Here is a 24,664-nt window from a genome sequence, read left to right on the forward strand (position 1 = left end):
CACCCTCTAATATCTAATTACTTGATGCAAGGCCACCTCCACTATCAACGTCTCTTTCGCTAACTACAAGTCTTACTTCAACAATAAATAAGACCACAACTAGAGCAATAGTATTTAGATAGAATTGTTGCGCAACTAATAATAATATAGCACTAAGTAAGTATATTTTGTGGATATTTCATGGATCACTTTTATTATGCAATTAAAATTTTGATGAAATAAAGAGATTGTGGATCTTATGTTAATTTTCTTCTAATGTTGTTATTAATTTGTTTTTTTAATATACCTCCACTGCCCTTAAATATTTACATTAACACAGATTTTTTTGATAAATGGACTAAAATGTTTCGTTCAAAGTATTGTTAGGGACTAAATTGCTTTTTGTTGTTATGCAATGCATTTTTAAAATAAAGGTAATGAAATATCACTTTGAAATATATATATATATATATATTACAAATCTTTAAAATTTTGTTAAGAGACTAAAATGACACTCAACTCAGTTACAAGACACGTCGGCATCTAACTATAACATGCCATGATGGACAAAAATAGTTCAACATAAACAAAGAAAACTTCATTTGTTAGATGATGATAATTCGCTGAAAGATTTAAGTGTCTCGGATTATTTTTGTAAACGACTAGAAGTAGTATACTTTTTTTGGAAAGAAGTACCAACTCTGGTTGCAAGTTTTGTCATGAACCACTTTATTTACAATGTAACGACTTTAAACGGATATTTCGTGAAAGATTTAAACATGTGGTAATGATGAAATCAGTTACCCTTTGGGATTGCCGTGTCCTTCGCCAAACAAGTGCATGATGAAAATGTAAGACTTGGTCTCTCCAATCATATCTTATGCCATATCTTGCTCTTCTCTCTTTCATTTGAACACTTCATCATCAAACATATATTCTAACCCTCACTCATCACATCACAATACTTGTTACATACTAGATATTCTCTAGTTACAAAGATTGGGTTTTCCACATTATTTGGGTTCGTTGGGTCCCTTATTAACTACTACTTACTTTTTTCTTTTATTGTTTTTTGTTTGTTTTACATTTGTGGTTTCATGGTAACCTTTGTGTTCTGTTCTTGTACTCAAATCTATGTTCCTTGTAGCTTTTTTTCCTTCTTTAATATCTTTCTTTCTTCTTTATCTTTTTAATATTAATTGATTCTAGCATTTGTTATACTCCTTGTTCATGCACTTTTTCTCATTTCTCTCATGTGTTCCTCCTCCATATTGATAATGTACAATCAGAAAAATTGTTTCTTGGAAGCTGGTTAAGGTTGATTGTAGCCACAAGAGTTTCTTGTGGATCAATTAAATTATTTTTATAGGGTTGGTTCTCTCATAAGGATTTGAGTTTTCAATACTTACTAACACATACTCTATTGGCCAAAAAAAAAAATATTGTAAGCCAAAGGTTTCCCTTGAGCGTAATTGCAAAGACTAATCACTCGAGGTGTCTGGGATCCATTTAAGTGTTGACTGAAAAGAACATACTATATTGGCAATTTTACGTGAAAGGAATGTAAACTATATACTTTGTAAATTTGGCAAAGATAAGAAGCTTTTTATGAGTTGATAGAGTGTGGGAAAAGGAATAGGATGAAAGGGGCAATTGATGAGGGAAAGGAGATAAGTCCAATGTTTCCTAGGTTGCATGTTAAAGATGCAGAGAAAGGAGGACCAAAAGCACCTCCAAGGAATAAAATGGCTCTCTATGAACAATTCAGCATCCCTTCACAAAGTTTTGCATCATCAGGATCAGGATCATTGTTTACTCTCCCTCTAAGAAATTGTACAGTTCCTACAACATCAAGCCATGTGAGTCATGTAGTAGTTCTTTAAATTTTACAATGTAACCAATTTTTGTACCATAAGTATGAGTCTTATCTCTCACTTACTTTCGTATATAGAATTTTCGGTAGGAGTATCAAGCTTGATAGGTATTAAGTTGCATGAAATGACATTGTCACAAGAAGTTTTTTCAATGTATATTTGTTCGGTATGACTCATAGTTAACTGTTATGTACCCTTTGGGCTTGTCCCAAAAGTTTGTTAGGCTGTGACTATTTGTCCCCCGCGGTACGATTATGAGGTACTCTTGAAAACTATACAACAGTATTTAAACATATAAGTTGTACTCTGCAACAGAGATGACCTAATAGCACCCTGCAGTCGGACACATAAGCACAATTGGCCGAACTCGGTGTTCAAATATTGTGTTCTCTCTGCGTTTTCCGTATCTTTTTACTTTTGAACCAGGGTTATTGTTCTAACAATATTTGTATGGTAAACTCTTGTGAGAATCAACCAGGACTTTTTTGACATAATTCAAACAATGACACTTGGTAATAAGAACTACTTAACCTTTATCATTTGGTGATTCTACTTACACTTTATAACCATTTTAGTTATGATGTTTATACTGTGTTGCAGCTTGGTTGTGGTCAAAGCATCAAGTTTTACAGCTCCAATGCATCTTCTGTTCTATCTGAGAAGACTCAAGCCTATAATTCTAGAAAGATTAACTCAACCAAGTTGATGGCGAGTCATGACTTAGAGCACATGACACCGGCAAAACAAATTACCAAAATTCAACACGATTATTTAAACTATAATAGTAAGAATTCTCTGAAAACACTTGATGGTGAAGATGCTTTTATAACTTCTGGTTCTGTTCTTGTGAAAAGTATTCAAAACGACAAAGATGAAGAAGACAAACTTGCTCGCTACAATTTGAACTGTTCGCTTAAAAGTCTAAATTCATTTAGAAAGGTGATGAACTCACCTGGAACCATAGAACTGAAATCAGCACAATATGGGAAGAGCCTAATGAAAGAGCATAAAGATGTGAGACAAATTGATCAGAATGCAGAAAAAAAACCTCTTCACTCATTAAATGGTTTCGATGACACGGCAAATGCATCCTCAAACTCATCGATTAAAGATAGGAATTCTAAATCAATGAATAAAGAACAAATATCGCTGAAGGAAGAAAATAGAAATATTTCAGTAGATAGCTTGAAAACATTGCAAGGTAGCAATGGTCATAGATATGAAGAACATGTAGCTTTTGCGGACAAAATCAATTTAAGGGATCACTGCATGGAGAAGCCAGCAATGAGTGATTTCCAAAAATGTTCTGGTGAGTTAGAAATCGGTACAAGGTCCTCACATGGCAAGAGAGAGAGGAGTAAAGATGAGGAGACTAGTAAAAATTATGATGCCTTGAATAAATCCAGCTCAGAATGTAGATTTGGTATGGATATCTCCCCTGACGATGTCGTAGGACTTATAGGTGAAAAACAATTTTGGAAAACAAGAAGAACGATCATCAAGTAAGTTGATTTGTTTAGTATTATGTTTTTTATGATTTCAACTTTCTCTCTTTTTGTTGAACTGTTAAAATTTTCATCTGCACTGAGCTGAGTTTAATGTTTTTGACATGTTAAACCTATCTTATTTATCTGCACTATCTTCTTTATTATGTGCATAGGACTTATAGGAAACTTCCAGTTCATGTACCAAAGCAGTGACTCTGCTTAAGTGTCCTACTTGGAGAGTTGAGGGAGGAACTAAATGGGAGATTATAGACTTGGAGACAATTCTTAGACGCGTATGGCTTCCGCCTGCGTAGAAGCAAACCAAAGTATATGGAATGCAAGTTTAGCAAAAGGCAAAACATTTCTAACTTAAAGGTGAAAGTTGAAGACCATGTCATACCACCTGTCACACATTTCAAATATCCTAGGTCCATAGTAGAACAGTACAAAATGAGGAGAAATAGAAAATGTAAACTATTCAATTCAAGCAGGATGGTAGGACCAAAGAAGTGCCTCATGTGATATAAAGTAGCATTCAAATTGAAAGAAATGTTTTGCCGTACAACTGTAAGACCAACAATGTTGTACGGGATGGAGTGTTGCGCGGTAAAAAACCAACATGAGAATAAAGCGTAGCAGTGATGAGATTGTTGTGTTGGATGTGTGGACTATCAAGATAGGATTATGAATGATAACATTAGAGAGAGAGTAAAAGATGGTGGAAACTCGGCATAGGTTGTTTGAATATGTGGAGAGAAGACATGTAGATTCTTTAGTAAGGAGAGCAGATAACATAAAGGGTAGTAAATCACTAGAGGCAGATAAAGACCTAGAAAAACTATTGAGAAAAATCTAGAGATTAATGAGTTGGATAGAGATATGATATACGACAGAACATTAGGATCTCGTTTGATCCATGTAACCGGTCCTACTTAGTGGGATAAGGCTTGATTGTTATTGTTGCTGTTCAAACTGCCAAATCGATATTGCGATAACTAGTACATTGCCACGTATATGTTGACATATCAACAGAAGATCTTTTTGTAAGTTTTGCGGTTTTCCAAAGATTAATTGGTACATGAATGCATTATATAGTATGTCTAAGATAATTTTGAGTATAAGTGCAACCTATTACACTAACTTTAAGTCCCAACCATAAATCTAACTAGATCATCCTCCTTACATGAAGTCTTGCATTTCTCAAATCATATTGTAGATTGAATCATGTAGACTATTTCTTGTAGTACTTACACATTCATTTTTTTTAAATGTTTGTATTTTGCTACTTACATGGATCTGACACTGACTTTGCTATACCAGTCAACAGAGAATCTTCTTCATGCAAGTGTTTGAGTTGCATAGACTTATAAAGGTAATCCTTATACTATATGTTAATAGACTCTTTGTTCTGTTAAAAATGTGTTTCTTTCATATGAGAAGTGACTAAACCATATCCTAAAAACAGGTGCAAAGATTAATTGCTGGATCACCACATCTATTGTTTGAAGATAAACTTTTACTCAACAAACCACCAATAGAAACATCCTCCTCCAATAAGTTACAATCTGACTTTATCAGTGAACAACCGCCGACAGTTTTTAAACTCGACAGCAAGTCCGAGAAGGCCACTACTTCCGAGGATGTTGAAAACAATGCAGTTGGAAAGATTTCCCTTCCTTTTGTCAACAATATAAGCAAAGAAAATAATCAGCTTTCAAATTATGGCAATCATCATTTAGGGAACCTTGCATTAGCCTCTGCAGATAAAAGTTCCAATGCCAAACACTCTCCAAGCATTGTCTACCCTCCACCACCACCAAACCAATGGTTAGTTCCTGTCATGTCTCCATCTGAAGGTCTTGTATATAAGCCAATCATTGGACCATGCCCTCCAAATGCTGGCGGCATCATGACACCGTTATACGGCGGTTGCGGTCCAATGAGCTTCAATCAAGGGAGCAAAGATGTTGCTTTGGATCCATCTCTTACTACAAGTTTTCATCAAAAGATTCGGCTCCTTTCCGGTTCATCATTACCACAATTGTTACCACCATGTGTTCCATCATTCATGCATAGATCTATATCAGCTTCTTCTGTTGAACAAATGGCACAATCTAATGGTCCTAAAAATCACTACTCATCTGCAGAACTCAATTCAACCATATTGTACCAAAGTCCATCTAACATGTCCACTCAGATAAGTCATGTAATGGCAAGAAATTTTTCACCTTATCAATCATTGGAAGATAATAAAGAACTACAAATAAGTATAGCTAATAGTCCATCCAAGAGAATGAAAAGAGATGAACTTCCTTTGTTTCCGTTGGCACCGACGTTTTGGTCATCACCAGATCGCGACTCGAGTGATGAACACCAGGAACATCACTCAAGAGTAATCAAAGCTCTTCCTCATAATCCAAAATCAGCAAGTGAGTCAGCAGCCAAGATATTCAAATCAATACAAGAAGAAAGGAAATTTTAGTGACAGGTCTTTTTTCTTCATAATATGTCTAATAAAGCAAGATATTCTAATATGACACTATACCCAGACACTAACAATGTATCTATATACTGTCAAAAAAAATGTATCTATAGATTGATAACAATACATAAAGCTTTTTGAGAGGTATGAAGAAGTATACTTGGAGAAGCTGGAGAAGGATTGTAGCTTCATGGTCAAAGGCCATTAAAAATAAATTCATGTATCAACCATTGTGGACACCTAATTTTTATGTCTTGATCAAATAAAGTTTATTTCATTTTCATGATGATAAGATAGAAATAGAAAATAGTGTATTTCTTTCATGAAAACTCTATTTTTCCTTTAATCTCTTAGTAGATAAGATGGAAATAGAAAATAGTGCATTTGAATATATTTTTAAGTTGAGTTGGTATGAATGTATAGGGGATAAGGAATAATTCAATAACAAAATAAAAAGGTAAGGGAATCAAGTAAGTTGGAGCCTCTGAAAGTGAGAATAAAAAAATATTGCAAAAAGGGAGAAGAAAGAAAAAGAATAAAGGGAAAGTGGAGAAAAATAAAGTGATATTTAATTTCAGATGCTACCATTGATAATATACTGTCACTTTTTATCTTATGATGACTGTATGCACTTTTAATTTATCAAAAAAAATTGTATGCACTTTTATCTTTGGCACTAATGTTTTTTTTTTGGTACTATAGTTTTTATGGTGGTCTTTCTATTGCATAACTTAATGTGATTAGTCACCATAAAACTAGCTAAAAATTGCATAACTACCATGTAATTTTTAGTTGAAAGAGACAAAGCAAACCATCACATTAAGTTACATGAATGGTTGATATAGTCAGAGCCAATCCAAAGATAATGCTACTAAATCTTTCATTTTAGATCTACCAACACAAAATTATCTTTCCTTAAAGTTATAAAAAAAAAAAAATCAGATATGGAGATAACAAATGACCTATTTATAAAGATTGTCTTAGACATAACTTATTATTAAAAATTATTTGACCGGTCGTAAATATAATAATATGTAAATATAATTATTTGTCATGCATATATATATTCAACTGTTTATTTATCGACCATTGATATTATTTAGCTTACTTTGGAGAATTACTCACTTTAAGGCTATGGTTGAATTGGTGGAGAGTGGTGGAATGGAATGGAATGAAGTGGGATATATCCATATTTCATTATTTGGTTTTGTAAAAAATAAATGGAATGAAATAGAGTGTGATGGAACTCATTCCATCTAATACCACTCATTTAACCAATTTTTCATTCCCCCTAATTTGAAACGTATCTAATGGAATGGAACGTATTAATAATACAATTACAAGATTGTCCCTACTTTTCATTCTCTAATTTCATTTACGCGTGCCTCATTCCCTTGTTTTTTTCTCTTCATCGTTTTTTATTCCATCTTGCTCTCACTGTTCGCCATTTTGCAGCTTATTATAGTGTTGCGGATTCAAAATATTGATGTTTCACTATTACTTTTTTAAAAAAGGTAAAATTGGAATAAAAAAAATTATAACTCATTTCGTTCTGTCCACTTTCAAAACAATGGTATGAGAAATTAGTTCCATTCCGTCATAAAATATTCAAACAATTAAATGGAGCCTTGATCCGTTCTATTTTATTCGGAAAATGATATTTCTCTAGAAAAATAACATCAAGAATTTTTCAAGACACAATTGGTAAGTTTTAATTGCATGATTTATTTGTTCACTTCCTATTTTTCAGCCGCATCTCCTTGAATTGTGGCAAATAGTGCATTGTGATTGGCTGCTCTTTATTCTTGAAGAATTCTTGATGTTATTTTTCTAGAGATATAGCATTGCTCATTTTATTCCGCTCCATTCCATTTTGTTTTATTTCATTCCGCTATGTTAATTTTAAGTTGTCTAAGCGGAACCTAAGGGTTCTATTCTTCAAGATATAGAGGTAGTAGCAAAAAAGTCACATATTGCATCGCATTACTTGGTTGCCAACTATACTAATTACCACTACTTGCATATAGACCCAATCTGTTATCATGGATCAATTTTTGGGGTAATCTATGCTTGCCTAAACCTAAATTTTGCTATACACCGAGTCACCAAATTTGGGGTAATCTATGCTTTGCCTAAACCTAAATTTTACTATACACCGAGTCACTAAAACAACCAAACAATAGTTCGAATAAGGATGGGTTATAAGGGATGTGTTTTATTATTATTTACTTATTTTTTTTAGGAGATTATTATTATTGGGGTTTGCTAACTTTGACCAACAAAAAACATGAAGGTCTTCCCTCAAAAAAATTAAAAACATGAAGGTCTAAGTAAAAGTGCACTTTTTTATTTGAAAAAAAACTAATATCCACTAATGTAAACCAATTTAAAGTAAGGGATGGTTTAGTAAATTTCATTTAATTTTATTTTTCAATAAAAAAACATCCAACAACCGTTTCCTAATTTTTCAAAAATTACTAAATTATCCCTCAAGCTATTTGTAATAAAATAAGAGTGCGTTTAAGTTAGCAAATTGATGCAATTTAACAAATATGTTTTAATGAAATTTACTATAGTAACCCTCAAGCTATTAGTTTTAAATAATAAAGATGAAGGGTATTTTTGTCCAAATGAAAAGGTAGAAAAAAATTACTAAACTATCCCTCAAACTATTTGTAATAAAATAAAAGTGGGTCTAAGTTAGCAAATTGATACAAGTTAACAAATATATTTAAATAATAGTAAATATGAAGAGTTTTTTGTCCAAATGAAAAGGTACATTTTTGCTAACTTAGACCTTCATATTTTTTGTTGGTTTAAGTTTGCAAACCCCATTATTATTATTATTATTATTATTATTATTATTATTATTATTATTATTATTATTATTATTATTATTATTATTATTATTATTATTATTATTATTATTATAAGATGTATTTATTATACGGTCACAAGCTAACAATAAATACGTGTAATAATTTTAAGAATGTGTTTTTGTTGACGGACAATTTTCTTTACACAAATATGTTGATAAATAGAAGTTCTTGTAAATTTGACTTAGATGGTAATGACATTGTAATATGTAGGGTTTAAAATTCGATTCCCATTAAAAAAGAGAGGAGTAATCATATAATTTTGATTTCTTCATATGAAAGGAACCTAATAACTTTTTTTCAATAATCATATAGGGGAATTATTTTTCGATGATCTATACATTTTATTTTATTCAGGTTTTATCTAATGGTAATAATTTTAAATGTAAAAAATGAAAATTTTAATTTAAACAGCTTTAAAGACATTTATTCCTTCTGTATAAAAATAGTAAAATACACTCTTGCATTGTGATTTTCCCAACTTTACAAAGAGCATCATGTCACTTTTTCGTTGTCTTTACTAAAACAATCATAAGTTAAACGTTGCCATCATCGACATTAAAACGTTCAAGTAAAGGAAAACGTTCAAGTAACATCATCAAATTATTATACCTTCCATTTCCAACAACAACTAGGAGGAAATGCTCAAAGAAAAACAAAATCATACACGGATCTTAACATGATATTCTCTTTCTAGAAACTGCACCAATACCCTCATTAACAATAAGTACTTCCTCTCAACTAATAGTAGCTATACAATTAAATTAGGGTAAATTACACTGACCTCCCCCAAGGTTTACTTATATAACACAAACACCTCCTCTAGTTTTTCAAACTCACTTACCTCCCCTCCTTTTAACGGTGTCAAACTTTTGTTAAATAAATAATACAAAAAATGTTATACTCTTGTACAAGCTCTTTGAAATTACAACATAAACAAACTATGGCTCTCTGCCTCTCCATTATTGACGGCTATGGCAAGCTTACAAGTTAAAACCAGTGGCTCCCCATTAATCTTCTGTTAATTTTTTCCCACCATCAGTTTAATGTATTCACCCGCCGTCCATTCACCATCATCAAGTTTTCTATGTTTTATCCCTATATTATCATCAAATTATTCTCTTAAATTGCAGTATTTTCTTCGTTAATTTTAGAACATCACAGTCCTTCAAACTGCACAGTGCACACAAACTTTCTCCAAACGATCCTTGGTTGACATGGGTCCACAAAACTGACGGTGAAAAAAAAATGTTAACGGAATATTAACTGTGTTAATACAGAAGGGAGGTTTTAGTCTATATAATGAAAACTTAAGGGAGGTTTGTGCATGTTTTAAAATTAGAGGGGATGTTAGTGTCATTTTAATAAACCTCAAGGGAGGTGTGTGTAATTATCCCATTAAATTATATCGATATAATGTTGCACCGTTCAAAAACAATTTACTTAATGCATATTATTTTAAATTTGATGATAAGTTTATATCATAAAAATAATTCATATAATTTTTTTGGCAAATATTTAAAATTATTTGATATGTTATTGAAACCAATTAAGATTAATTGTTTATGCAAATTTAGAAATTTCTTAATAATTCAACCAAATATGGTAAATGTGAATTACAAATAAGTATAGATGAACTTCACTTTTTCTCTAAGTTTTCTTTCTCCTTCATTCATCGATGATGGGTGGGTTTAGGTCATTTTTCGACCTAGGATCACCCCGCTGCATCTTTTTCCCATTTCTTTCAATTTAAATAAGTGGATTTCACACATATCAAATTTTTCATTTTGTGTTTTTTGTGATTTCATCGTCTGAGTGCGCGTTATGTTGTTAGTCATCTTGTACGGCGTTTGATTTCGCGTCTTGTTGCGGTGTTTACTTGGTTCCTATTGAAATATCAACTTCAGTCAATTACAGATTCAATCAATAATTTGGGCGTCAGCGTTGCTGATCCGGAAGCATGTGTATTTCAATGACTTAGAATTTATCATATTATTTGTAGGCGCCGTTGTATGCTATTAACTTTGATGCTGTGAGTTTGTTTGCAGATTCACCATTTACATTTTTAGCGATGTTGAATATGTTATTATATATGATATACTTTCAATTTGAATGAATAAATATGGTTTTGTTTTTGTAAAAAGATAATAAGTATAGATGAACAAAACTAGTATGCCAACTCAACATTCAACATCCTCTAGACACTAGTATGCCAACTCAACATTTATGACTATGTTGGATTCTTGTTGAAGATGTGACTATGTTAGATGAATGGTGAAAAACTAAATTAATCGGGGAGCTTTAATTTCAAAAATTAATTTATTAGGAGTATATTTCGTAAATTTTAAGATCAAATTGTCAAACTATAGCTTTTAGGTATATATCCTTAAAAAATAGTGTATAGTCAATTTCTTTAAAAAAAAAAAAGTGTATAGCAATTTAGTCAATAACTTTATGAATCGAAGATTCAAGTCAATATAATTTTTTTTCTTCATGTTATTGAAACAAACAAAATCAATCAAATCTAAATAATTCATGTATCAATTTCACGCTATTTAAAATTCACGATACAATAATCGAAGCAAACAAGTAAGTACATATTATGATTTATATTATTTTCATATATTATAGTACACTCTTTATCTTAAATTATAAGTCACTTTAGGAAAAAAGTTTTCCTAAAATATAAATCTCTTTACGATATCAATGAAGAAAATGTTATTTTTCTTATACCCTTAACTATTGATTACCTTCTTTTTTTTTCATTTCAATTATTTAATTTATCTTTTCCTCAAAACAAAAAAAAAATTAATTTATCTTTTTTATTTTGTTAATGAAGGATAAATTTGTAAAATAAGTCGTAATTTCTCCTTTTTTGTATAAAACTAATTATCTGTAATATAAGTGAAATGATTAAAATGACTTTTTTTTTGAAGGAAAATGATTAAAATGACTTATAATTTGAGACGGAGATTAATACTTCAAAAATTTGTTAGATGATATTGGTAACTTAACTTGTTTGAATTAAGGAATAGAAAGTTGGAGGTTCTGAATTCAAACTCGGACGAATGAGTAAATATTAATTTAATAACTAATTACTAAGATTTGTCATTAAAAAAATTAAAATTTTATTATGTTCATTTATTTTGTAATTAGTATATATTACTTTTTCAATTTTAACTTTTTTTTGGGAACTTTTTCAATTTTAACTTACGTACTTGTTATAATCTAAGTCTATAGTAATACTTAAAAAATTTATTAGATGAGTTTGATAACTTAATTGATTTGAATTAAGGAATAAGAAGTTGAAGGTTCTGAATTCAAACTTGGACGAATGAGTATATATTAATTTAATAACTAATTACTAAGATTTGTCATCAGGAAAATTAAAATTTTATTATGTTCATTTATTTTGTAATTAATATATATTACTTTTTCAATTTTAACTTACATACGTACTTGTTATAATAGTTTTAAAAGATATTTTAAATAAATGTCTTAAATGTTTAAAGATTTTTTTTAATGATTAAATGTTTAAAGGTGTCAATTGGTTTAACCGAACCAAACTAATTCCTTTGTTTTAATGATTTGATTAGGATTTCATCAGAAAAATTTACATAAATCGACAATTGATAACTAAAGAGAAATGATATTTTTTTGTCAAAAAAAAAAAGAAATGATATTTGGACAACTAATTTTAAACAATATTAGTGACAACCTTATTTTCTCATTGGACAATAACAATAGAGTGAAAAAAACGGAGAGACATAATAAAAGTAAAATGAAATTATGAGATAGAAAGTTGTCACAAAAATTATTTAAAACTTATTATTCAAATATCATTTCTCATAATTAAAAAACTAAACCAGTTTTATTAGTTTGGATTTATTTTCTTCCAAACATTGAATCAAACAATAATGTTACACTTTTTTTTGCGTGGTTTTGATTTTTTTTTGATCGATTTACGTTTTAGTTTGGATCAATTTAGATTTAAACACCCTTATCTTTCATTTCTGTCACATTATATATCGGTTCACACACGAAAAAAATGTCTACACTTTAATACTTTCGATTAAAATGTGATTCTTTAAAAAAAAAAAAAATATTAAAAATGTGATGAACTCAAAATTATTAACTGCACTACACTATACTACACGTAACCCCATATTAGGCCACAAAATTAGGCATATAGACAAACCAAAGGAATTCAATGGTCCTCCTAATATAAAATCACACCAAACCTTAAAAAAAACGACAACAAAACAAAACCCACAATTAAAAGAAAGAGGAAAAAAAAACCTTTTTGTTTTTACTCCTATGTTGCTGTTTCTTCTTTATTGGTTCTTTTCTCTCTCTCAACTTTCCCTTTAACTTAGACACAGAGAGAGAGAGAGGTTGCTGAGTGAGATAGCATTAACACTATTCTCACTTCCATTGAAATCTGGCGCAATTCAAGAACGAAGAGAAAAGTGTGAAGGGATCACAATCTACACTCAATCATCACTTTCCTCTCTTTATATGCACTTTTCATGCTTGCCCAGAAACGCAGAACAAATAAAGTTTTGATTTTTTTCATGACCCTTTAATCTTTGAATGATATTATAGTTTATTAGCTTTGTTGGGTCACTGAAATTTTCTCATATTTATTTGATGTGATCTAATATTTTACATGGGTTTTGATTAATTTTCCTAACAAGGAGAATATATTAGATACCCTTTTGATGAAAATTTGAATAGTTTATCTATGTGTATGATCATGAGCATGACAATTTTGTTTTGATCTGGTTTTGGTATGGAAAGTGAGGTTTTTTGTGTGTATGAGGTGTTTTTCTTGAGATAGATTTTGTTATGTATGAAGTTATACACTTATATTAGTAACAAGATCTTAGATTTGATTTGGAACTTGGAAAAGGGGAGAGAGAGAGGAAGAGAGAAAACTATGCAGTCTAGAATGGAGGAAGGGAAGGACCCTGCTGCTGCCACTGCAATAAGAGTGACACACTCTAGGCCATTTCCATTGAGACTTTTGCAATTTTTCTTGCTATTTTTGATTATTGGAATTGGTGGTTCATTTCTTAGTATGTACATGATTAGGCATTTTGGTATTCATAATGTCGCTTTCGTGCAATCTTCGTTTAAGCCGTGTTTTCCGAAGCCGGCGATTATAGAGAATTGGTTTAAGCCTCCATCTAGTTTGTTGCATACTATGAATGATGATGAACTCTTTTGGAGGGCTTCTTTTGTTCCAAGGATTAAGAGTTATCCTTTTAAAAGAACTCCTAAGATTGCTTTCATGTTCTTGACTAAAGGACCTTTGCCAATGGCACCACTTTGGGAGAAGTTCTTTAAGGGGCATGAGAAGCTTTATTCCATCTATGTTCATTCATTGCCATCTTACAATGCTGATTTTTCGCCGTCATCGGTATTTTACCGGAGACAGATCCCTAGCCAGGTATGAACTAGCTTTAATATATTTTTAAGTTTGTTTTTAATATGGATCATAGGTTCTGTATGTATATAGTAATCATTAGGAAATTAATATTATTGGTATGGATGGATTGCCATGTGTTGATTGATTAACATGGATTGAGCCTTAGTAATGCCAAAATTTATTGACATGGCTTGATCTATAGTTTGAGCCTTAGTAATGCTAAGATTGCTATTGATTTTGAATGTTTTGCACAAGAATAGACCATCAATTTAATCCCTAAACTATCACCCTCTTCCCAATTTGATTATTGAACTATATATAGAAATATAATAAATAGTGGCTAAACTCTTAATCCATCAAGTTAGTCCTTCAGATACTTTACAAATAGGAGAGAAAATGATAGGTTAGGGACAATCTTGATGGGATTAAAAAGAGTTTTGGGACTTTTTATTATATTTCTATAGTTTAGAGACTAAATTGGAGCACATGTGACAGTTTAATGACTTATGGTTTATTCGCTTGCACCGAGTGAGTAAAGATCTGCAGTTTTGCACATCATTTGTCGCTTGAATTCAAAGGCTTCAATGTCTTGAAAATATTTGATTTTTTTATTATTTGTTTCTTGCTAAATTATGTGGTATGAAGTATGAACTATTTGTGATGAAAAAGCATGTATCTAGGAAAAAATAAATATCGTAATTGAAGTTATGATTGATAGGAACAAGAGTAAATTACCAAAACACTTTCACCCGGCTACAAATAACCAAACATGTATACTATTCTAACAGTATTCCACAATTCCTTGGAAGAATTTTCTTCTAAAACCAACAAGATAGTCACCACGTCTAAACTCCCATTCATTGAGATGCCCCTTACTCTCAAATAATGTGCATTGTTCTTCAATTTTGATATGACTTTTAGGAGCAAGAATAGGTTTCAGGTTGGATTCTTTTTTTTTCTTTCTAAATTTCTAATTCACTTCCTTCTTCACAGGTGGCAGAGTGGGGAATGATGAGTATGTGTGATGCTGAAAGAAGACTTCTAGCTAATGCCTTGCTTGATATCTCAAATGAATGGTTTGTCCTCCTATCCGAGTCCTGCATACCTCTCCAAAACTTCAGCATTATACACCGCTACTTATCGCGGTCAAGGTATAGTTTTATGGGTGCAGTTGATGAACCTGGTCCTTATGGGAGAGGACGCTACGACGAAAACATGGCACCTGAGATCAACATCAGTGACTGGCGTAAGGGGTCTCAGTGGTTCGAAATTAACCGAGAACTGGCAGTTAGAATAGTTGAAGACAATACTTACTATCCAAAACTCAAAGAATTCTGCACTCCACACAAATGCTATGTTGATGAACACTATTTTCAGACGATGTTAACCATTAATACTCCTCATCTTTTGGCGAATCGGAGCCTCACCTACGTGGATTGGTCAAGAGGTGGTGCTCACCCTGCTACATTCGGGAAGAATGACATCAAAGAAGAATTCTTCAAGAAAATTTTGCAAGATCAGACATGTCTTTATAATAACCAGCCAACTTCACTTTGTTTCTTATTTGCTAGAAAATTTGCACCTAATGCTTTAGGTCCCCTTTTAGATATAGCGCCGAAAGTTCTAGGAATATGAAAATTGTCTGGATTCTGAGTTGCTGGCTGCAGCATCCTTGCAGGAGTACCGTTTGGACCATGTTAGTTAGCTACTGGCTTACTCCATTTGATCGCGTAATTCATCTTCTGCTTTCTCTATTTCACAGAAATATTGAGTTGCTCCTCCGTTTAGATGTGTAGGACATTGAATTTAAACCGTATACTTATACAAGTATTAGCCAAAATATAGACTAGCATTTTGTTGGATTATTACTTGTTAATCAAATAAATATATTAGCTATCTTTCTGGAATATGTACTGCTGCTACTGTTAAGACTAGTTACTTTTTCTGGCCATTTTATTATACAATATAACCTACCCTTGCCCAATATTCTTCTAGTTTCAAGGTAAAAGTTCCTAATTTCAGCTTCAAGTTAGAATCGATTATGGAGATAAAATCAATTCTAGAAAACAGCCAAACACGTAAAAGTGAATTAATTTGATTTCACTTTTAAGCAATTTTTTATATGCTTTTAGAATCAACTTCACCAAATCTGAGTGAAATCAAACAAACATACATTAATAGGTTTGAAGCTTTCATTTGAAAAAGCTCAGAAGATGCTACTGAGTGTGACAGTGTGAGTAATGAAGGTCTTCCTGAATCCTGATACTAGCCTTTTGCTATATTCAATGATCAGCAATTATTGTTATTATATATTGACAAGTTAATGTCCATACCTACACACTCAAGGAAGCAAACAAAAGTTTTTACTAATAATTAGCATTGCACAGACAGTGCACCAGTCTTTAAAAACACTGAAAAAGTAGTGACAAAAGTTGTTTAAGAGTAGTCCTCATCCAACTCATTCTTTAGTTGCTAGCGTCTATATCAAGGATCATTTACTGCTTTACATATTCTGGTAAATCTAATCAACTACAAGAGATCAACTCAGTTAATTACTTAATCCTTACTTACACTGTCACTCTGATCCAACATAATATCATTACATATAAAGCCCTCAATCTCAGATTCTCTCCTATCTCTGCATTCAGAGATCGATTGTTGGATTCATCCAATGGCTAAATCGCTCGATGAATCCAACTATTGAGCACATCCGACATCTACCTACAGAGTCTGCAAATCCATTGCATTCACCTCACTCTTAGAAATGTGTAATGTAGTTTACTATACAAACATGCCATAAATTACACATATTTTTCAATATAGATAAAATGTAGTGTGTAACAATAAAAATAAGAAAATATTGATTGATTTGACGAATAAAAGAACATTTAATTTAATAAAACAAAACAAAAATAGAAAATACAAATATTTGAAACTTTTCAGCTGTAGACATTCTTTAATTGATACTATTAGAATATTATTTCACTAGCGATTTACAAATATCTCATTATACATTATTTGACATTTGATTTAAAGAGTACATGACATATACATTTGAATGGCTTACCAACTAGTTTAAATTGATAGGCAATCTCACTTAACGTTCAAGAACACTCCAGGACTTGAAATTGAAAAGAAGGTAAAAAAATAGACATCAGAAAGGACTAAGTAATATCAGCATTAATTTTGATGCATAATTATATTTGAATTAATTAGAGAGAATAAGAAAATCATTCAAAAACAATAGAGAAATGTGTGGTGTTTAATAATGATGAAACCACAGAGTATGTAGTGAAAACTCTAATTTTTTATCTATGGCTAAGGCAACATTGGCTTATTAAGATTATTTACATTTATAATTCATCATGATATTTTCTCTCAACACCAGGTACAATATCCTGCTGATGTTTTAGAAGATAACTAGCAGCTAAAGATGCATGAAGTGCAGCTCCATAAGGGAGACCATCTTCATTGATTTCGAGATAAGGTGAGTGTAATAAAGACTCGAACCGTTTATGTGAAGCATTCTTCACTCCAAGCATGAAGAAGTATCCAGGTATGACCTCTTGATAGAATGAGAAGTCTTCAGATCCCATAAATGGTGTCATGACACTATCAACATTGTTGATGCCAAGCATATTCACCGCAACATTCACAAAATGTTCATGCAGGTCACCATTGTTTACAGTTGGAGGATAAAAAGGTTTCACTCCATGAAGGAAGTCCACAGTTGCATTGCACCTATGCACAGCAGCTTGTCCAATGATAACCTGCATAAATGAATCAGTCCTAGGCCTTGTTTGGATAAACGACTTGAGTAATTACTCTAAGTTTTGTAATTAAAAGTGAAAACAGGAAATGAAAAAATAAACATTCTCTCAAACCAACCAATGCATGACTCTCAGTTATGTTGACTAATATTTCATACGAAAATAGTTAAGACACAAACATAATGTTAACGCAGTAAAATGAACCTGTTTCTGAGTTAACTTTACGTACAATCAAGCTAATCAGGTTTAACAATCAAAGTAAGGAAAACAACAAAGAGATTATTTTAAGCTGATGATGCATACTATAGGAGAGGTCATTGATTTCATATTTCACTTTACGCATTCAAACTGAATTCATTTATTTCCAATACATACCTCCTCAATCCGCTGTCTCAGTTGGTTAAAGCTTTCTTTAGAAAAGGCTCGGAAGGTACCACCAATTGTGACATGATCCGGAATAACATTGAATGCATTACCTCCTTGGATCTTTGCAATCGTCACAACCTGCGGGAGCATGAATTATGTAAGCAAGACAAGAGGGGTTATGTCACCTTCAACAAGCACGTCTTTCATCATTTACATTTCAAACAATGATGATTCTTGGAAACAAAATTATAGCAAACTACATATCTAAAGCTCTAACAGTTTTCCATTTTATGCAGAAGAAGCAGGTGGAAGTTTTCCACAAATAGGTTCCTACTTAGGCTCTTAATAGTCTTCTCTTCTTATTCTTTTTTAAATTGAATTATAGCTTATAACATGTAGAAAGAACACATGCTGATTGCTTAGCATAGTTATGGATTCAAGAGTATCATGCAAACTTATTGATTTTAGCAAGTAAATAAGATACTGTTTGGAGGAGCTAATGTAAACAGCTCATGGCATGTACATCAGATGTTTTCAGCTTATTTCCGAAAGCTCTACAAGAGATCTTATGAAAACATCTTACAAGTTATATGAAAAAAGTTTGAATTTATTTTATATTTCATTATAGAAACAACTTATACATAAGAATGTATATGATACACGTTTATGCTTAAAGAAGTGTTTATCCAAAAAGAGCCTAAGTATGAAATAAGTGTAATAAGTGGATAATAGGAAGGGAAAATGTAAGAATAATTTACCTGGGAGTCTAAAGGATCAGCCTCGCGAGAAACAAGGTGTTGCAAGCTAATAATCGCACCGGAAGCTGCTAATATGGGGTCTATAGATTGTTGAGGAATAGCTGCATGACCTCCCTTTCCATTTATTTTTGCTTCAAAGAAGCCACTTCCTGCCAATATTGGACCAGACCTAGAGGCCACTTCACCAATTGGTAAGTCAGGAGCAATATGCAATCCAAAGATAGCAGTGACATTTTCTAATGCCCCAGCATCTAAAATTTTCTTAGCCCCTCCCCCTCCTTCCTCTGCTGGTTGGAAAACAAGAACAATGGTTCCCTTTCAGACAACAAAATAAAGAATTTATCAGTAATCCACGAGGAGGTGAAGACCAAGACAATACTGAGAAAAGTACTGACATGTTAAGCAGACATGGACGCCGCCACGATATTAATACTGACATGCAGACACAGTAATAACTTAAGAAAATACAAGTGATTGAATCTAATCATATGTATCAGTCTCGAGCATCAGACACACCTTTAATCTGAAGTGTCAGTGCTACATAGGATATGAGTGAGTTTGTAGAATAATAATAATATAATAACGGTATCAACTTTTTTCTCTTTTAATTTTCTGTTCTCCCTTCTTTTATTTAGTATCAAAATGGCAAGAAGCCAAGAACTAAGCAAGATTTTGAGAGAAAAACATTACAAAATGGATTCATATGTGTCATGTATGCCAGATGATAGAAGTATTGTAATTTACAAATATTTCATGATGAGACCATAGTAGTTAATAGCGGATAGCGGCGCGTAGCAGCCGACCCCAAAAATGCTATAGCGGGATAGCGCCTAGCGCTATGACCGCTATTTCATATAACTTTTTGGACAAATTATATAAATAATACTATAAACTTCTCTCAAAAATTTTTTTTTTTGAGAGAAGATGCTTTTTAGGGTACAGATCTGATGCTTTTGAGAGAAGATTTAATGAAGAGAGGAAGTTTTTTGAGAGAGCAGATGCGTACAGATCTGAAAGGCGCCGTAAAGAATGAAAGAAGAGAGAAACTGAAGTTATTAATTAGGGTTTGACAAAAATACCCTTGTTTTTTATTTAAAACCAAGGAGAATCTTGTATTTTCACGTAAAATGAAATAGCGGTGCAAGAGTGCAAAACCGCTATGCAGTGTTGCGGCCGCTATTGCGCCGCTATCTCATAACGCTACGCCTTGGCTTATTGCATAGCGGTCCTGGACCGCACCGCACCGCGCGGCCGCTATTGGCCGCTATAGCGCCGCTATTAACTACTATGGATGAGACAACAAAAACTTAAGAAGTTAAGATCATCAAAAGGGACAAATTTTTATAGTTGAAGACAAAGAAATATATGTTTCACTTTGATTCAAGTTTGACATTGGAAAAGAAGTATCTAAGGAAAAATCAAAGAGATATGATTTTAAACGAATTATATGATACAATCCAAAGAGATATATGATAGATGATAGAATGCCTGTAATTTACAAAACTTGCATCAGGAAAGATATAATTTCCCCACAATTTGGTAATATGCTACATGCCAAAGAGATATATGTTTCACTTTGACATTTTTGGACTTTGACTTCAAATAAAAAGTATGAAATCATCACAAGGATCAAAATTGTAGAGTTAATGACACTTTGGACAATAGAGAAGTGGCCACACATTTTTAATTCATATCAGAATCTCAGGAAAAACAAAGCAGAATATTTTTTTGTCTAAACCCTCCCAGTTTCTATGGGTGGCCATGAATTATTCCAGCCATGGATAAAACTCGAGTGCTCCCAATCGATTCAACTTTAACTAAATTTCATTACCAACTGAGTCAAGCCACTTGTTTAAGCAGAATATAACATAATAATACAACATAAACGAAACCGAAAAATAAGAAGCTAAGACAAATTAAAGATCTCACCTGTATCTCTTTTTCATGCTGTTTGAGAATCTTTGCAGCACCAAGTAGCATGGTAACATGAGCATCATGACCACACGCATGCATCTTTCCAGGTACTTTACTCTTGTGCTCCCACTCCACCATTTCCTAAGTTTTAAACATGAGATGACATGACAACAAATCAATGATATATACAATAGCAAAATGCAATACAAAACCCTTTGTAGAAATATGATATTAGAACTATCCCATAAAACAAAATAAAAAGTCAACCATCATAAAAGATCATATATACTATAGGGTGTTGGCTTTCAAGTATGAGTAGTTAAATCTCACATCGCTTATGAATTGGTAAAAATGTTGGATATATAAAAGAGGTGTCTCATATACGTAATGCCTTAAGGTTTTGGGTGGAGATGTGTCGTCTCCCTCTCTTGTGGTTCTAAAGCATTTGGCCCGTTGTTTCTCCCGACGCTCCTCCTGACTCCCCAATATACATAGGGGAAGGCAATATGAATTATATGATGTAATTAATCAGAGTGATAAGATGTTTTGGTGATTTGTATGGAGCAACATAGAGGCGACACGGATTCAAACTCTCCCCTAACATTAACATTACGTAGAACTAATTACTAACATTTATCGTTCAAAAAGAAAATCAAGTAGTTTATTAGAAGAAAAAAATGTGGAAAAGGGATAAGGTCTAAATAGAGTTTATAGAAAGTAATTTGTAAAGATGTCGCAGACTAATGAATAAAACATTTTAGTTCTTCTTTAAAAAAAAAAAAAAACATTTTAGTTCTTAAAGTAATGTTACTATTATGATCTATTTAAAGATGCCGCAGACTAATGAATAAAACATTTTAGTTCTTCTTTAAAAAAAAAAAAAAACATTTTAGTTCTTAAAGTAATGTTGTTCTTAAAGTAATGTTACTATTATGTAAAGTATTATCGGAGGGTTTGCCATCACGGTGGATACCCACCAAAACCACGTTTTGCCAAACTCTACAATTTCCAGCTTCACATTTTTCACGGTGGAAATGCATTGGAAAGCGCAATTTCAGTTAAAAAAGTGATGGCAAACACACGCTATGTAAAGTAATGTTACTATTATGATCTATTATAAGTAATGTTACTATTATGATCTATTAAATAGTTACTATTATGATCTATTATGATTTGGACATGTTGCTCGCAGCTGTAACGAATATCGAGGCCTAACTCATCCATACAAAACCGGCTTGTATGGTGAGGAGTGCCTCCTCTTTATAATCTCTTCTCAAGAATCCTATCTATCCAATGTGGGACTAAATCCCCTCGGTGTTGGCCGCTAACACCGACAAAATTGACGGATTTTCATATACTTTAGAGACGAAATTAACGATTTCATATACTTTGAAAACTAAATTGAAGAGAGTAATAGTTTAAGGACTAGCATAATGAACCTGCATAGAAAGAGCATCCATATCAGCTCTTAAAGCAACAAAAGGAGGCATTCCTGTTCCAATGAAGCCAATGACACCAGTGACTGCAACTGGATGTTTATAAGGAATACTCATCTTATCCAATTCTGCTCTTATCAATTCACTTGTCTCAAATTCCTCATAACCCAATTCTGGATTCTCATGAATCTTCCTTCTAATATTGATCATCCAATCAAAAACCTCAGGACTTTTGGCACTCTCTAGAAAATTGCTGAATGAGGAATTATGTGTTGATGATGACAAAATTTGTGTTGCAGGGAAGACATGTAATATAATGATAAAAAAATGGTAACATATGAATTTGAAGGAAGAAGACATGGTTTGTTTTGGTGGTGAGTGTGAAGAATTATGAGATGAAGGTTGATGATTGAAGCATAAAACTAGCAGTAAATGTTGTTCTTTTGTTTTTTTTTTTTAAGATGAAGATTAGGTGGCTGGTTCTTCAATCAATGCTTCCAACTTCCTATGACTTGGACCGTTGTTGTCTTATAGTTATACTTGTATGATCTACACGTGAGATATTTTGTTGGTTAGATATGTTTTTCATTTACATAAAATTATAAAAAGGAAATGTTAACTTGTGCCCTTACGACATAAGTTAGGAAGATAAATGTAGAAGATTTTTCTTGGAACTTGTGCCTTCAATGTCTTAAAAGTTGCAAAAGTTATACTTTTAATATACATTTTTTTTTAATTTCCATTTTAACCTCCTTAACTTGTGTCCTAAGAGCACAAGTTAACATGACCCATTATAAAATTATAAGTTTTGTTGGTAATATTGTACTCCATCTTTCTTATAACAAATGAGTCATTTGTAAAAACATATTGTTCTAAAAGAGTTGACTCATTTCATTTTTCAATACAATAATAGTTACTTTTTTCCAATTATAACTTTAATTAATATTACTTTCATCACTCTCAATTCAATATATTCTACTTTGAATTTATGATAAGAAGGAATGCACCAATATTTGACAAAACGCTCAAAACTATTTTTTTTTTTCTCTTTTTCACTTATACACTTTTTCTTAATATGTGTGAAATGAACAAAAAGCTCAGTTAAAAGAGAAAATCTTGTGTGGACCAGGACCAAGAATTTTGGTTGGGTCACAGACACAAGAATTTGCCTTCTCTCTCTTCTCTTCACTCTTCTCCATTTTCTCTCTCTTCTCTCTTCTCTCTCTTCTCTCTTCTCTCTAAGTGTGTGACCAAACCAAAATTCTTGGTCCTGGTCCACACAAATGTTTCTCCAGTTAAAATGGGACGGAGGAAGTAGTTGATAACAATAATCTCCTATCTTAAAAACTACTCCCTCCGTCCCATATTACTTGACCTATTTAGAATATTTGCACTATTCATGTAACATGCTTTGACTCTATTTTTCTACTAATATATAAAAACAAAATATAGCATATAAGATGTTGTTAGATTCCTCTCGATTAATATTTTCAAAATATCAAATTTTCTTAATTTTTTCTACTAGATTATTAAAGAAATTTAAGTTTAAAATTGTGCATTGGCATACATGACAGAGTCAACTAGGTCAAGTAATATGGGACGAATGGAGTATTTTACAAAAAAATTGATATTTTTAATCCTTTAAAAGAATCCTTATAAAATGCAAATAGGACTAAAATGAATAAAAGAATCTAAGGACTAAACTTAAAAGTCATAATTTTGTAATAACTAAAAACATATTTAACTCTCTATATACACACACACGAAATGATAATCCTTATTAAAAACTTGGCTTAATTAAACGTTTGGTCCCATAACTTAATTGTTGTTTTCGATTTGGTCCCATAACTCTAAAAAATTTCTGTTTGGTCCCTCGTGTACATCTCTGTTAGTGAAGTTAGTCCCGTTCCGTTAATTTTAACCTCAAATGTCTATAATGTATCAACATGGTAGATGGTACACCATAGACCTCATTATGTTGTTTAGTTTAAACCGTTTGATATTTTTTTTTGAAAATACAACCATTAGATCATGTTTGTCTACTGTATATAATCGTGCACCACCACCACCTAATTATTTTCAACTTTCTTCATCTTCTTCCTTCATTGTCTTCTTCATCTTCATCACCATCTTCATAAATCATCAACACCAAACCCAAAACAAACAAAAAACCAGTAAAAAAACATTTAAAAAAGCTCATAATCATCAATTTCTTCATTGTTCATATTCTTCTCAATCTTCATCTTCTTTGTTTTCATCATAATCATCATCATAAACATTCATCCATCTTC

At 32.0% G+C, this 24,664-nt stretch overlaps 3 protein-coding genes across 4 annotated transcripts; 2 read left to right on the forward strand and 1 right to left on the reverse strand.

Moving 5' to 3' along the window:
* The first annotated feature begins 739 nt into the window (after window positions 1-739).
* On the forward strand, window positions 740-6,108 carry LOC146896970 (ELF3-like protein 2). Of its 2 annotated transcripts, none has more exons than XM_085733954.1 (4): window positions 740-1,838; window positions 2,454-3,355; window positions 4,661-4,712; window positions 4,806-6,108. In XM_085733954.1, exons 1-4 carry the CDS (start codon window positions 1,620-1,622, stop codon window positions 5,820-5,822), a joined length of 2,190 nt encoding a protein of 729 aa, XP_085590080.1. In that variant the 5' UTR covers window positions 740-1,619; the 3' UTR covers window positions 5,823-6,108. The 2 variants fall into 2 exon arrangements, with proteins under 2 accessions (XP_085590080.1, XP_085590081.1); XM_085733955.1 differs by having other exon boundaries at window positions 814-2,365.
* Window positions 6,109-13,034: 6,926 nt separating this feature from the next.
* LOC146896971 (glycosyltransferase BC10-like) lies at window positions 13,035-16,036 on the forward strand. The gene is made up of 2 exons (XM_085738978.1): window positions 13,035-14,150; window positions 15,123-16,036. Exons 1-2 carry the CDS (start codon window positions 13,551-13,553, stop codon window positions 15,762-15,764), a joined length of 1,242 nt encoding a protein of 413 aa, XP_085595104.1. The 5' UTR covers window positions 13,035-13,550; the 3' UTR covers window positions 15,765-16,036.
* A 1,267-nt stretch (window positions 16,037-17,303) lies between these two features.
* On the reverse strand, window positions 17,304-22,882 carry LOC146896972 (IAA-amino acid hydrolase ILR1-like 4). Its single transcript, XM_085738977.1, has 5 exons — window positions 22,377-22,882; window positions 20,953-21,078; window positions 19,024-19,338; window positions 18,275-18,403; window positions 17,304-17,899 (listed from the first exon to the last, which is right to left on the reverse strand). The coding sequence occupies exons 1-5, from the start codon at window positions 22,731-22,733 to the stop codon at window positions 17,483-17,485; spliced, it is 1,344 nt and encodes a 447-aa protein (XP_085595103.1). The 5' UTR covers window positions 22,734-22,882; the 3' UTR covers window positions 17,304-17,482.
* Window positions 22,883-24,664: the final 1,782 nt, after the last annotated feature.

Source organism: Medicago sativa, chromosome 8 (genome assembly GCF_051527215.1).
Source record: "Medicago sativa cultivar Bolivia chromosome 8, Bolivia_mono, whole genome shotgun sequence".
Lineage (NCBI taxonomy): Eukaryota > Viridiplantae > Streptophyta > Magnoliopsida > Fabales > Fabaceae > Medicago > Medicago sativa.